Consider the following 12,981-nt stretch of genomic DNA (forward strand, 5'->3'; position numbering starts at 1 on the left):
CACCGAAGCCCTCAGAAGTTCTCAGTGGTGCAGGTGGGAGAGTAGGAGAAAAGCAGCTTTGCTCAGCTTTCCTCAGTAAAGTCTGTCAGATTCTGCTGGCTCTCTGATCAGGCCTGAGGTGCTTGGGTGTGATGACAGGATTAGTCATGACCAGGATGTTATTTGTCCTGGAGATACAGCTGTGCTTTGTACTTGGATAATGAGTGTCTCAACAGGGAAGGTTTGGGCATTCTTCAGAGGCGCAGCAGGAAAGAGGGTAAAGATCTCTCCTTGCCTGGGTCTGCTGAATCCCAGTCCTCTCAGACACAGGATACAGGAAATGTTACTCAACAACTTCTCCCAAGAAGACAGGACAGAAAGAAGGAAAGAAACTGTGGATTTGTGAGCCCTGCAGCTCCTGGAAAGGTCTCCCAATTCCCTTGTTCTCCTGCATCTCTGTGTTGCCCCAGGAGGTGTTCCCTGGCAGCAGTGACACTCCCCAAGTCCTTCAACACAGGGTAAAAAATCTTTCAGCCCTCACCAAAGCCCTCTTGGGATTCCTATTGAAAACACCCCAAACGGCCATGAGTTCTGCCCAATAATTTTAATAACTGAGGAAACCATAGCGAGTGAGGACTACAAAATACAAAGCAGACGAGGAAAATGATGGCATAAAAGGGGGAAGGAACAGTGTCTGCAATGAAAAATGAAAGCAAAATACACTTGACAGAGGATATGAGTTCAGATATAACACACATGGTCACATACAACACTGCCTTAGTAACTGCACACACAGATACTCATTATACTGGGGATTTTCACAGCGCTCCATTTCATCCCAGATGACAAGCAAATTGATGTTTTTACTCTCTTACATAAATTCTTGTGCACACAACATCATCAGCACCAAAGGTCTGGAAAAGAAATAGAAATCAATCAGAAGAGATGGAACCAGCAAACATTTAACACCATTTTTTAAAGTTATTTTTACCATAGTAGCTAGTTCTTCAGCAGAAATACATTTTCCTTTTGACAGATGAGAGTAAAGAAAGAAGTCATTTTGGAAGAGGAATGCAATTTAAGTGACCTTTTTCCCAAGGCACAATGAATTTTGTCAGAATGATAAATGATGCAGAAATTCCCTCCTTCTATAGTTTCTTGGCATGCATTTATAAATAAACATGAGAAAAGAAAGAGAATTTGGAATGTAATGTTGTTATATTTAGAAGCAGTTGCAGCACTTTGAACTGGCAGTGGTGAGGGTGGAATCCAGATGGCATGTTGAAAAGGTATTCTTTGGTATTTGCAGGTATAAAACAGAGGAGTTCAAATGAAGACCTTGGAGCAATGCTAAAGACCAGGAGAATGTAAACCTGTAACCCAGAGACATAAGGCTGCCCCAAGATGCTGACACACCATGCCAGGACACCAGAATTCTCTCTCCCAAGCTGTAATGCGGGCAGTGCCGATTACAGCCTTCCTTCAGGATACTGTGACCTTAACAAGGGGATTTGTTAAATATGAAAAGGATCTGAAATGAAGGTGAGATGATGAAGAAAAATGAAGTGGAGCTCAAACTCAATCCACATGATTGATGATCTCCACCTATGAGATCTCACAAGCATTTGATGACTGCAGACATGAAAGTCACTGACAGATAACAGACTACAGCTTCTTATCATCCAGATTTCTGGATATATACCAGAATTATATTTTCTTATACCATATTCTTTTACCAGATTCAGCACCTCAGAGTACCTTGATTTTCCAGATGCTTAGAGCTGGTGTTAAATGATGTTCTCATGTATCACAGACTGAAACAGACTTCTGAAAGACTTCTTTTCAGACTTCTGAAAGTCTGCATGTCTGAAATCACCCTGGAGCTCTCCATTTAAAAGGCAATTCTACCACAGCAATCCAGATTATCAGGACATTTAGGCAGGACAGTGATTGTGGCAGGTGTTTGTATGTCATTTCAGGTCTGGCAGGCTAAAACCTAAGCAAGCAATTCAACATGAAGGAAACAATGGGTGCAAGAGTGAGGAAATACTGACTTAAAAAAAAATTCACGTTCAGCTGCACTGACAGACAGTTTTGAGCTCACCACTAACGAGTTCTGAGGTGGGATATTTGGCTGTAATAGCTGCCAAGGTCTCACTGAAAAATATAATTAAGACCTACCCCCAGTGTGTTATGAAAATTCAGCTGTATTTTATTTGTTTGAATGCTTTCTATGCCTGTTTTGGCCAACAAACAGGACTTGGCTTTCACACTGACTCTAGCTTATATTTTGTTCACTTTATTGAGGGGAAAAGTCTGTTAGCATTTTTGAGAAACAGACTTTTTAAAATGCACATAAAGAGATTATAATCCCAACCTTTATATACATTTTTAGCTTACACACAAAAATATGTGAAAATGAATATAAAGGCTGCACTTAGTTCTCTATTGCCCACAACATCAGCTACCTGTACCCTTACTAGGTCTTCCTTCAGCACCTCCAACATTATACACAAAGGTGAAATCATTTCAGCAGGAGCTTTGCCAGAGAAAGCAAGTCAGGGTCAAGTCATCCAGGGTTTGATGTTGTCTTTGGAGATGGGAAGATCACTGTGACAGTGAGTGTCTTTCTATGGTATGTTCAGGCACTTTTAAGCACAGCGAAGTGTGGGGCCCCTGCTACTATTTCAACACAAATCATAAATAACAGTAAAACATTTTTTGTGTAGTGTTCTTCAAGAGCTGGCACAGCCCCCGTCTGCCAGTTGGAGCTGCAGAGTTATGCAGCCACATCTTGGGATCTGTGGGTACCACATCAGTCAGTTCTAATAAGAAAAGCTGTAGCAGCAGTTTGCAAAACTCTTGTAACCTCCCTGGCAAATTTCTGTCTATTATTTTTTATAAATAAAGAGATAAACCCCTTCCCCTACACCTGTGCAACAGTAGTTATTCTCACAAAAGGTCTGACTGTCTGAAAAAAAAAAAAAAAAAGTGTGATTCAGGATGAAACAGTTCAGTGTCTATGGTTTTGACTCTAGAAAGAAGTGGTAATTCCTGTCAGAACAAGCAGGCTTTGAAGATTTCAATGACCCAAAGTAGTAGAACTTCCTAACTAAAAAAAAAGAGCATGAGCATTGCTGGCTAAAGATCACTTCTGAGAGTGCATGCAGAAGTCCCCTGTTACCTGCTCGTGATTGACCAACCTGCAGAGGCAACTTGCAAAAAGAAGACAGAACACATCAGCAAACAAATGGAGAAAAGAAGATATTAAGTAAATGAATCCTCAGAGAATTCTTTGTGCACATGCAGACATCCATGTTATCTAGAATAAAGATGTAAATCTTCACAATAAAGGCAAATTGCATATTTCCTCTCACATTCCAACTCCCATATGGTTTAGGAAAGAGGTTGATCATGATGGGGCTGTAGCAGGTGAAGCCCCCCCGTTCCAAACTGGGGTGTTGCTACCCAATCACAAAATATCCAACCTGACTTTCTGCAGGAAATCAATCAACAGGGCTGTGCAAATCAGGTCAGTTATTAAGGTACCTGAATGCTGGTAAGATGTCTTTGAGAGCTGCTGTGTTATATGGTTTCCTCAGAGTCATGCAGCAAATGAATCACAGAATGACAGAAGGAAGAACATGAGACAGTGGGATCTCCCAGCAGAAGCCTTGAAAGCTGGTAAGCAGCAAACATCTAAGCTACAACTGATGTTATAGAGGCTCCATACAGGATCAGATGCATCCCAGATGTAAAGAGTTTTGGCTTCTTTCTCTGCTTCTTTGTCTGGGCTGTGACCCAGACCAGGCTAGGCTGGAGATCCCTAAGCCCCCTTGTACATCTGCTCATGGCAAATAGTGAATTAAAGCCTCAGGGCCAGGTAACACATATGTATGGACTGCTACAGGCTTCTGAACTTCTCTCAGGGCTGCCTTAATGAGGTCAGCAGCAAAACCCCCCAGTGAGCTCAGTATGAATAAACCCTCCTTTGGATAACTGATTTTATTTAAGATCTCTCCCCCAAAACTACAGAAAGGTTAAACACTTAGCTTAACATTGCTCGATACAAGGCTTAGGCACATCACAACTCTCAGCATTTGGCTGCAAAATATCTTTCCAAATCTGCATTGCCCCTTCTCCCCTGGTATCTGCCATTTCAGAAGCCAGCCATATAATTTTAAAAATGTTCACTCACTCATCTAGGCTCCACAGTTCACCACTTTTAATCAACTATGGCAAGATTTTTCTGGGGAGGGAATGTAGAATAGAAACCAAGCTTCAAACCCCCCCTAATGTTCTGATCTTTGACCCTTGCTATAATTGATTCTGAGAACCCCTGTGTGATAGGTGAACTGTGTAAAATGTGGTCTAAGGCTGTTTTTAAAGCCACTCTTCAGTAATCATCCACTTGAAAATGTTTGTGTGTTACAGATTAAGCTAAAATCTATAGAGGCATGAGCAGCCATGAAAGCAGCAATGCAGACAAAGCCTGAATATAAATTTTCTCATTTGAATAGCTAACATTTGGAAGCAGCATCCTTTAACTTTGTAAAGAGCAGACCTTTTGTTCTTCTGACTTACTCAAGTGATTGATAGCTCATTAATGTCCCTGACAAAAACACACAGCAACAGCAAAAACATTAGAGAGTACAAAAAGGGAAGAAAAAGCATATTAGAACAGATTTAATCCCAGACCTTCATTTTCAGACAAGTAAAGGAAATATATCTTTTTGCCTTATATTCTGATCTTGACTGCTCACGTGCTACTCCAGTTGTAGTTTTTGAATGTGGAGTTAAAATGTAGATATGTACACATTACAGCCTTAAAATAAAATACAATATAACCTAAAGATCCAGTCAAGACAAAGAAATGTGGACTTTGATGGGGATCTATCCTGTTCACCCTCTCTTTGCTTGCATATTCCATTTAATTTTTTTTTTTACTGACATTGTTCAGTACTTCTAAAAATGCAGTGCTGGGTTCCCAGCAAGAGCATCAGATGGGTTTAGAATAAAGAGCACTGAGGAAAGGAGATGCAATGTTCTAAGACATTCACACCACCTTTTTTATAAACCCGAGGTTGATTCTCTTCCCTTACTCAGCTGAAAGGACTCTTTCTAACAGGACTTTGGACTTACATCTGCCAGTGTATTAGCCAAGTGTTATGATGGTACTAATAGGAGTAATCTCATTCTTCATGCTGCAAGGAGCTAATGAGAACTAAAGGCAAACCTAACTGGCACCTGAAGAGAGAAAAAAAAAACAAACAATCGAACAACTTTGTAGCTTAGTAGCTTGTTCCCAGCATCTGTGTTGCAATGTGACATGGAAGACCATCATAATGCTGCAAGGGAAAATCTTTCAAGAACATAAGGAACTCTTATGCCAGGATTCAAAAAAGATGGATAGTTATACAGTAATATGGTTTCTATTTTAGCTCAGTGGTAGTTATGAAAATTCAACACTGATTTAAAAAATTTTATTATCTGTGATAATAAATGCCTTTATTTAACATGCTGTGTAGGGGGGAAAAAAAAAAAGATATCCTCCCACTAGGAAAACGTCATAAACAAAAGGACCCCCTAAGCAATGCAGCATATTAGATCAAAATTGTGTGGCAAAGCTCCAACATTTATGCAGCCAGTATTAGCAGAGCAAAACTCATTCCTGACCCCCTGCCTGTTGCCCCAAGCCTTTTTTCCATTCATGCCTCAGTCTAATATGGTCTAGATTCTTGCAGCTTCTTCTAAATGGGGTATGAGCTTTTTTGATTTCTTCTGTAGGGGACCCAAGAGGGGACTTCTTGAAAGATTTCTTTAGGTAGAGGATCAGAAGCAGAGATTGTGAAATAAGTATTAACCTCACAGAGTTCCTGAACTGCTACATCACTGGCTCTGCCCCTTAAAAACAGCTGCCCAGCTCCAGACATCCAGAAGTTGACAAGAATGTGGTTTCCTTCTGCTGCCAGAATGGAAACAGGGAAAGCTTCCCAAAGCACATCAGAAAGAGTACAGGAACATAAAACATTTCGTAGGTAAGTAGGGAGGTTTGAGGAGTGTGAAGATGGGAATTGTTAAATGTTTGTAGTGCTACGGGCAGCAAAACCAAATGAGAATGAATTTCAGGTTCTAAAGAACACTAACAAAGCTGAGTGGATGGAAGAGGAAAAAAAGGAAAAGACAAAGATTTCTTCTCACTGAAGAAGTAAGATGTAAGTGGGGGGTTGCAGCCTCAGATCCAAGGAAAATAATATAAGTAGAATCTTTCTGCACTTGATAAAAACTCAAACACAGTTGAAAGGCGAGAGATAAAAAGAGATCACAGGGTCTGCTCACTAAGAGCTCCTATTCCTATTTTGCTCCCTGCTACAGCTGAGGAATACACCTCAGCCCATCTCCTCAGATAGTTAGCTTTCCAAGCCTGAATAAGGATCTGGAGGGAATATTCTGTGCTTCTAAAATTAGGGACCAAAGACAAGAAAATGCAGCCTCCATCACCCTCTTCTGTCTTCCTCCAAACAGCAGAACCCTTTGCTGCCTCCCAGAAGGGTTAATTGTGGCCATCTTAACTTTTCCGAAGGTCCCGAGACCTCACACTCAGCACCATTACTCCCAGAAATACCTCACTGATGTTTCTCTGGAATGTCAGAAGACTTTGAACATGATGATCCATGTATTTAGAAGATTTGTATATTCAGTCCCACAACATGTCTTCAGGGGCTTGAAAAAACTTTGTCCTGAAAATCAAATAATGGGCTAATATTTAATAAAGCAAACGAGGCCATTGTGCTCCAGTTAAGAGGTGGGAGAATGGAACTGCATATCCTATTAAATCACAAAAGACAGAGATGATGATCCAGGCCACTTGGAAGCAAACACTCTGCTTCATAATGGCTACAGGAAAACTGTACGTGGCAACCAATAAGCACAGCCCCAGCTTGCAGGAGAGGGGAAGGGGATCAGTCTGGGGAATTAGAAACCAGGAAAATTATTTGGGATCATGATGGGCTGAGCATGAATTCCCAAACAAGAGTTAACAAAGGCTTTGCATAATAATCAGAATAATTTCAGGTAAGAGGTGGGAGATGAAGCCCCTAGTGCATCAGGTGCTAATCTGACTGCCAGCAAAACTGTCTGTGTAGTTCTGGGGTTCCTAGTTTAGAAAGGACTAATTTGATAAATTATGGGGGGGGGGGATTATAGAAGCACTGAAAGAACATTTCAAGAAAGGCTCACTTTGTATTGAAGGTCTCAAGGTCTTCCAGTGGTTTAGCTTAACAACAGGAAGGTTCTTCCTAGAACTGGCTTTATCAGTGTGGTTAAGAAATACTTGCAATAACAAACTTTAGGTATACTATTGAGGTTCTTTGATACACAACAAGGCATGACTGGAAGTTGAATCTAGATATATATAGATTAGAAATAATATGTGTGTTTTAATGGTAAGCAACTTAACCAGTAAAATTAGTTATCAGAAGTTGTGACTGAGCTCCTACAAATGGAAATACTTGAATAAGAAGGATTTTTTTCTAAATAATATCCTAATTCAAAGAATAATTCAGAAAAGCTCAGCAGACTGTATTAAACAAGAAAATTCGTTAGATGGCTTGATAATTCACTCTAGTTTCTTAACCAACCTCATTCTTCTTGCACAGCAGGGTAAGTTCATGTTGCTGATTGTAAGAGGAAATTGTGCTATGATTGGCTTTCTTGCTTTGTTTGGAGCAGTTCATTTTGCTTAACAGCTGCCTCACTTTTTGTAGCTTAAATGGTAAACTAATGCATTGTTAGAAAGCTGGAAAAATTATAGCTGAAAATGTTTGTTGGGTTTTTTTCCCACTGCATTATATCTAAAGATGTAAAGCAGAGATCAAAGGACTTTGCCTCCTGAAGGTTTTTGATAATATGAGGAATTTCAGTGGTTGAGTCAAAAGAAATTATACAGAATTGGAGTATTCATTCAGTAGAAACCACTGTGATTTCACCAACAGCATCCACCTCCTCCTAAGGGGTGAGTGAACAGATCCAAAATGTCTGGAATAATATTAACAGCTTAAAAGCTTTATGCTTATACTTGCTTAGGCTTGGGTCCTGTTTTTGTTTCAGATGCAATCTTAAAAACAGAGCTCCGACTGCTTTAGAGAAACACTGGGGAGGTTGTTTGTTTTCCAAAGTGCAGAGGTTTAGTTAGTGTGATAGTTTGAAACAAACCCCCCCTGCTTTGATGTTTTCTTACCCACCACTCCAGCAGTCTGTCTTCCATGCCCAAACTGATGAGGCGTAACAGTCTAATCAACTCTTTATCCACAATTCCCTGCTAGGAACATGTGCAATAAAATTATTCTGAACTCAAGGTGAACTGTGCTACTTGTAACTCAGAGAAACTGTGGCTTTCTCCAGTTCTAGGTTATTGTTTCATGAATGTACGGGCACTACAGAGAAAGGATTCAGTGGAGAACACAATGCTAGCAGAAATAAGTACAAAATAAAGGGGTAAACTGCCTGTGATTGGTGGCATAAATGGTGAGGCAGCTGCAGAGGTGCTGCTCAGAATGCCTCCAGTAATCCTGCTGCCATATGGAAGGCACAGAGGAGTGGGGGGATGTTGGCTGACAGCAAGGGTGCAGTTTGGTCCATTGCTGGGAAATGTATGAGGGCAATTCTGAACTGGATTCAGAGATGATGAAGAAATTGGGGAAAGTGGCAGAGATGGGGGAGTAGGAACATGTTCATCATAAACAGAATGAGATTAGAGGGTGCCACCCGTGTGATTGTGTATAAGAAGCAACATATTATGAACTTGCCTAAAAAAGAAGGTTTTCCAGAAAGAAGGCCAAAGGCCTTGATCACCAGAGAAAATCAACAGTAAATTTATCAAATTCTTCAGTAGTTCTGTAAATTTACAGAGCAGAAGTGGCTCTGCAAATTGAGATCGTGATTATGATTGTGATTATTCTATCAGTAAAACCATAGTAAAAGTTATAGCAACAAAATGCCAGTGAGCAAAATGCCAGCACGTATCCTCGTTTTTTCTTGAAAGAAAACAAAGCCAAAACACTTAAAAGAAAGGGTGATGTATGAATTGTGCTGTAGAGGATTATGAAAATGGTAATGCTCCAGATGTAATTAAGGGAGGAAAAACAGTAAGTCATAATTTGTGGTAACAAAAACCTGTTAATATGGTGGGTTAATATACTGGGTGGGTTCAAAGTTCTTACCAAGATCAGCTCATCATTAGCTAACTCTCGAGTCCAGTATGTTTTGGGGCCATCCCCCTCAATGAGAGTTTGTTTGCAATAGATCTTGTTTTCATTTTCCCAAGTGGCCAAACTCTGCAGACAAGAAAACCATCAGGAATAACATTAATTATATTCCGCAGCAGCATGAGGCAGAGAGACAACAATGACCAGTAGTGAGAATAATTGATGCAGTCAAGGAGCAACACATAGATAGATAAAGGCAAAGGGAAAAAGGTATCAGTGGAAACTGTGACATCAAAATCAAGGTGTGAAGGGGCGTTTTAGAAATAGATATATATTAATATGAAAATAACCGTAAAAGTGTCTTTTCAGTGTAAATCTGCATTTGTTTCTAAATTAAAAAGTCACACAGTTTTAATAAAATTCTTGGTGTTGAGAAGTATAATTTAGAAGCATGTAATAATGTAGCATCTACATTCCCAAGCATCTTTGTACACATGTGGTTTGCTCAGACATGTTTTTCATCACTACAAAGTCCTGTAAAAGCATCAAGATTCATAGTATCATGTTGTGGTCATAAATAATGCAGCCTTTGTCACTTAGAACCTTTCATGCTATATGGCACTGGGGCAAATTAACTGTATATTAAACACAATGCTAACAAACTAGAAGAAAACACAACTAAACTAAAGAAACTTTGTTACAATTCAAGTGTTTGCAATATCACTTTTTTAAGGTTGTGGGTCTGGAGATTTGAAATATCCTTGGGCATTTTTAAAGTTCTATAACTACAAAACCACTGAAATATATGTAAAAAAAAAACCCAACCCCAAGCCCCATAGGATTTTGTTTAGCTTTCAGAAAAAGGCAAGCCCTGAGTTTGTTGCTTTTCATCCTAGCACTGAACTTATTACTCTACAGTGTAATGGAACAGCTGCGCTGAAGGATGTCCTGTAATGAATGTGTAATTGCTCTGTAACTAGCACATGGCAGACGTGCATTAATTAGTCTGTGATTGTATACAAATACATACACATATAAGTGTATATGCATACGATCAAATTAACACTTCCCAAACTTTCCAAGGGGAAAAAACCCCCAAACTTACTTTGCTTTAAAATTAGCTGTTTACTTTATAAATATTTTTTCAAAACAATAGCTTTTTTAAGCCAACTGAAATGGCAGTTGGAGAAGCCAGAAGCTCCCTCTTTGTCTGTATGAACAATGGATCAAGTTAGTTGGCAGACCAAAACCCTCCACCCCATAAAGTATATCAAAATCTATCACCGGTCAGCAATTTTGCCAGATATTGCAAATTACATTCTGAAGTACTATTTTATTATCTGTCAGTTTCTGCTCTGTGGCCACAGCTTGGTTATATACACACAGCAGTACAACTTATTCCTGAGAGTGGACTATAAATAATTTCACAGCACATGGAAAAAATTTACTACTTCACAAAACACATTTCTTTCAGATTTTTCCAACTTTCATAGCTTACAGCTGTAATTATTGTTTTTCCATCTGCAGCAATAAATCCTTCTCTAGAAAGCGGGTCACATTTATTGTGTATGCATTATGCATGAAGACACTAAAATACTACTTTTGCCAAACAAGATAAATTAACACAGCCAGCAACGTTTCCTGGACAAATTGTTAAATATACGATAATTCATCCTAAAAGTGAAGTGGATGTTCAAAATGTTCACTGACTCCCAGAATCTGCCTCCCTTTTTCATAAATTTAAATTCACAGCAATTTCACTGGAAATAGTAAGTTCTGCATTTTTAGTGGTGCAAAGGGCCTCAGAAGCTGGCTCAGCAATTAGCAAAATGGTATTTTGGAAAGTATAATCATCACAGGATACTTCTAAAACTGTATTCTTATTTGGGACTACACTCCGATGCTCCCTATTCACACTTCTCTTAAGAGTGTTTTATTACCCGATTGTCTTATAAGTGTGAGAGTAAAGTGCCTGAGAAAGCCATGCCTTTGACACTTTTTTTCAAATGCTAGATATGATCACAGTCCATTTCTACAGTACCCTGGATCCCATCTATCTACCCTGGCAAGAAGCTGGTGTCAGACACTGCCATGGCCACAGCAAGGTGGAAGCACAGAGGCTCAGATACAGAACCAGACCCCCAACACTGCCGTGGTCACCCTGTCACACACCTCTGCACAAGGAGAGGGTGTAATTACGGCTGGTACAGCTCCAAGCCTGACTTTTCTGGTCAGCCAGGGGGAGACTCCCACTTGCAATGAAAGAGGATTTCAGCCCCAAACTAACCACAGGCTGCCTGTGAGCTCAGCTGATTCAGTTTAGGACAAAAGTTAAGTCAGGTTTCTGCACTAAATCCTGACTCTTGAGGTCTCTCTTGCTCCACAGTTCCCCGTGTCCCGGCTGGGGAGAGCTTTCACGGCAGCGGAGCTCTCCAGGGGGTAGGGAAGCAAAAAGGGCTGGACAAAACCCTGCCAGCGCAGAGGCTAGCAAGCAGGTACTCAGCTCTGCCTTTGGGGTGCTCTGCCGTGCTCCGTTGCCTTCAGATTTCAGTTTCACCTTGCAAGAGGGAGAATCCCAGATGAGGGACAAGAGGAGCAAGCCCAGCAAAACCGCCCCAAAGAGTGATTCTAGGAAGAAGGTGAAGGGCAGCAATGCAACCGTCTGGGGACACCCACAGATGTGTTTGATTCCTCTAAAAAGAAGTCGGTACCACACACACACACACATGCCCCAGCTCCCCCTCCTACCCTGCACTTTCTTCCATCCACCGTCTCCTCCTCAAAGCTCTCCCCGATTTTGAAGTTGATCTCAGTGGTGCGGACAGTGGTGGAAGTTTTGATGTAGAACTGGTCCCCGTCCTGGCGGATCTCCACGTGGGGTTTGGAGGCGGCAGCCACCGCCACCTTCCTGAGCATGGCATTGACACCTGGGCGAAGCGGGGAGGAAGCACAGCTAGAAGTCGCCAGCCATGCCCGGCGCTGAGCTCGCTCAGCACCCGGAGGATCGAGGAGGGTCCGCCGGCACCCCCGGCACCCCACCCCCACCCGTGGGGTCCCCGTCGCGCAGGGACCCGCGGCTCCCCGGCAGACTCTGCCCAGACGCGGGGTCCGGCCGGGATGCAGCGGCATCCCGGAGCCCTGGGCTGGATCCCCGGGGTCCGCAGGAAAGGCTCTGCCCGCTCCATCGCCCCTCCCCGGGCCGGGCTCACAGCTCCCCCCGCACGGAGCTCTCCCGGGTGCCCGGCTCGGAGGCACCGGAGCTCGGCTCCGGTTTGCGGCTCCCCCCCCTCACTCCGGAGACGTCGCCGTCCCTCACCCAGCGCCTTGAGGAGCTCGTCGAAATTCTCGCTGCTCCTCATCTTCCAAGTGCCGGCGAAGTTGGGCATGGCGGGGCGGGCGTGGGGACGGCGGCGGGGACGCTGCTTCTGCTTCTGCTGCTGCTGCTGCTGCTGCTGCTGCTGCTGCTGCTGCTGCTGCTGCTGCTGCTGCTGCTGCTGCTGCTCGGGCTCCGGCTCCGGCACCTTCTGAGCGGGGCGGGCCGAGGCGGCGGCGGGGAGAGCGGGGCACACCCACCCGGCCCCTCACCCCTTCCCCTGGGGCCAGCACCAGCCGACAGGCAGCCTCCCCCCTCCCATCCATCCATCCATCCATCCATCCATCCATCCATCCATCCATCTGTCCTTCTGGCTCTCCATCCATCACCGCCCGCCCGCTTCCCTCGCATGCCGCCAGCTGCCTCCTTGGGGCTTCCCGGGAAGGAGAGCCCGACTGTCACTTGTCCCGCAGCTGGGGTGGA

The 12,981-nt window shown here is 42.7% G+C and overlaps 1 protein-coding gene across 1 annotated transcript; it reads right to left on the reverse strand.

The window, feature by feature from the left end:
- Nucleotides 1-568: 568 nt before the first annotated feature.
- Nucleotides 569-12,619, reverse strand: CRABP1 (cellular retinoic acid binding protein 1). The gene is made up of 4 exons (XM_071754659.1): nt 12,502-12,619; nt 11,934-12,112; nt 9,201-9,314; nt 569-893 (listed from the first exon to the last, which is right to left on the reverse strand). Exons 1-4 carry the CDS (start codon nt 12,569-12,571, stop codon nt 843-845), a joined length of 414 nt encoding a protein of 137 aa, XP_071610760.1. The 5' UTR covers nt 12,572-12,619; the 3' UTR covers nt 569-842.
- Nucleotides 12,620-12,981: the final 362 nt, after the last annotated feature.

Source organism: Heliangelus exortis, chromosome 11 (genome assembly GCF_036169615.1).
Source record: "Heliangelus exortis chromosome 11, bHelExo1.hap1, whole genome shotgun sequence".
Lineage (NCBI taxonomy): Eukaryota > Metazoa > Chordata > Aves > Apodiformes > Trochilidae > Heliangelus > Heliangelus exortis.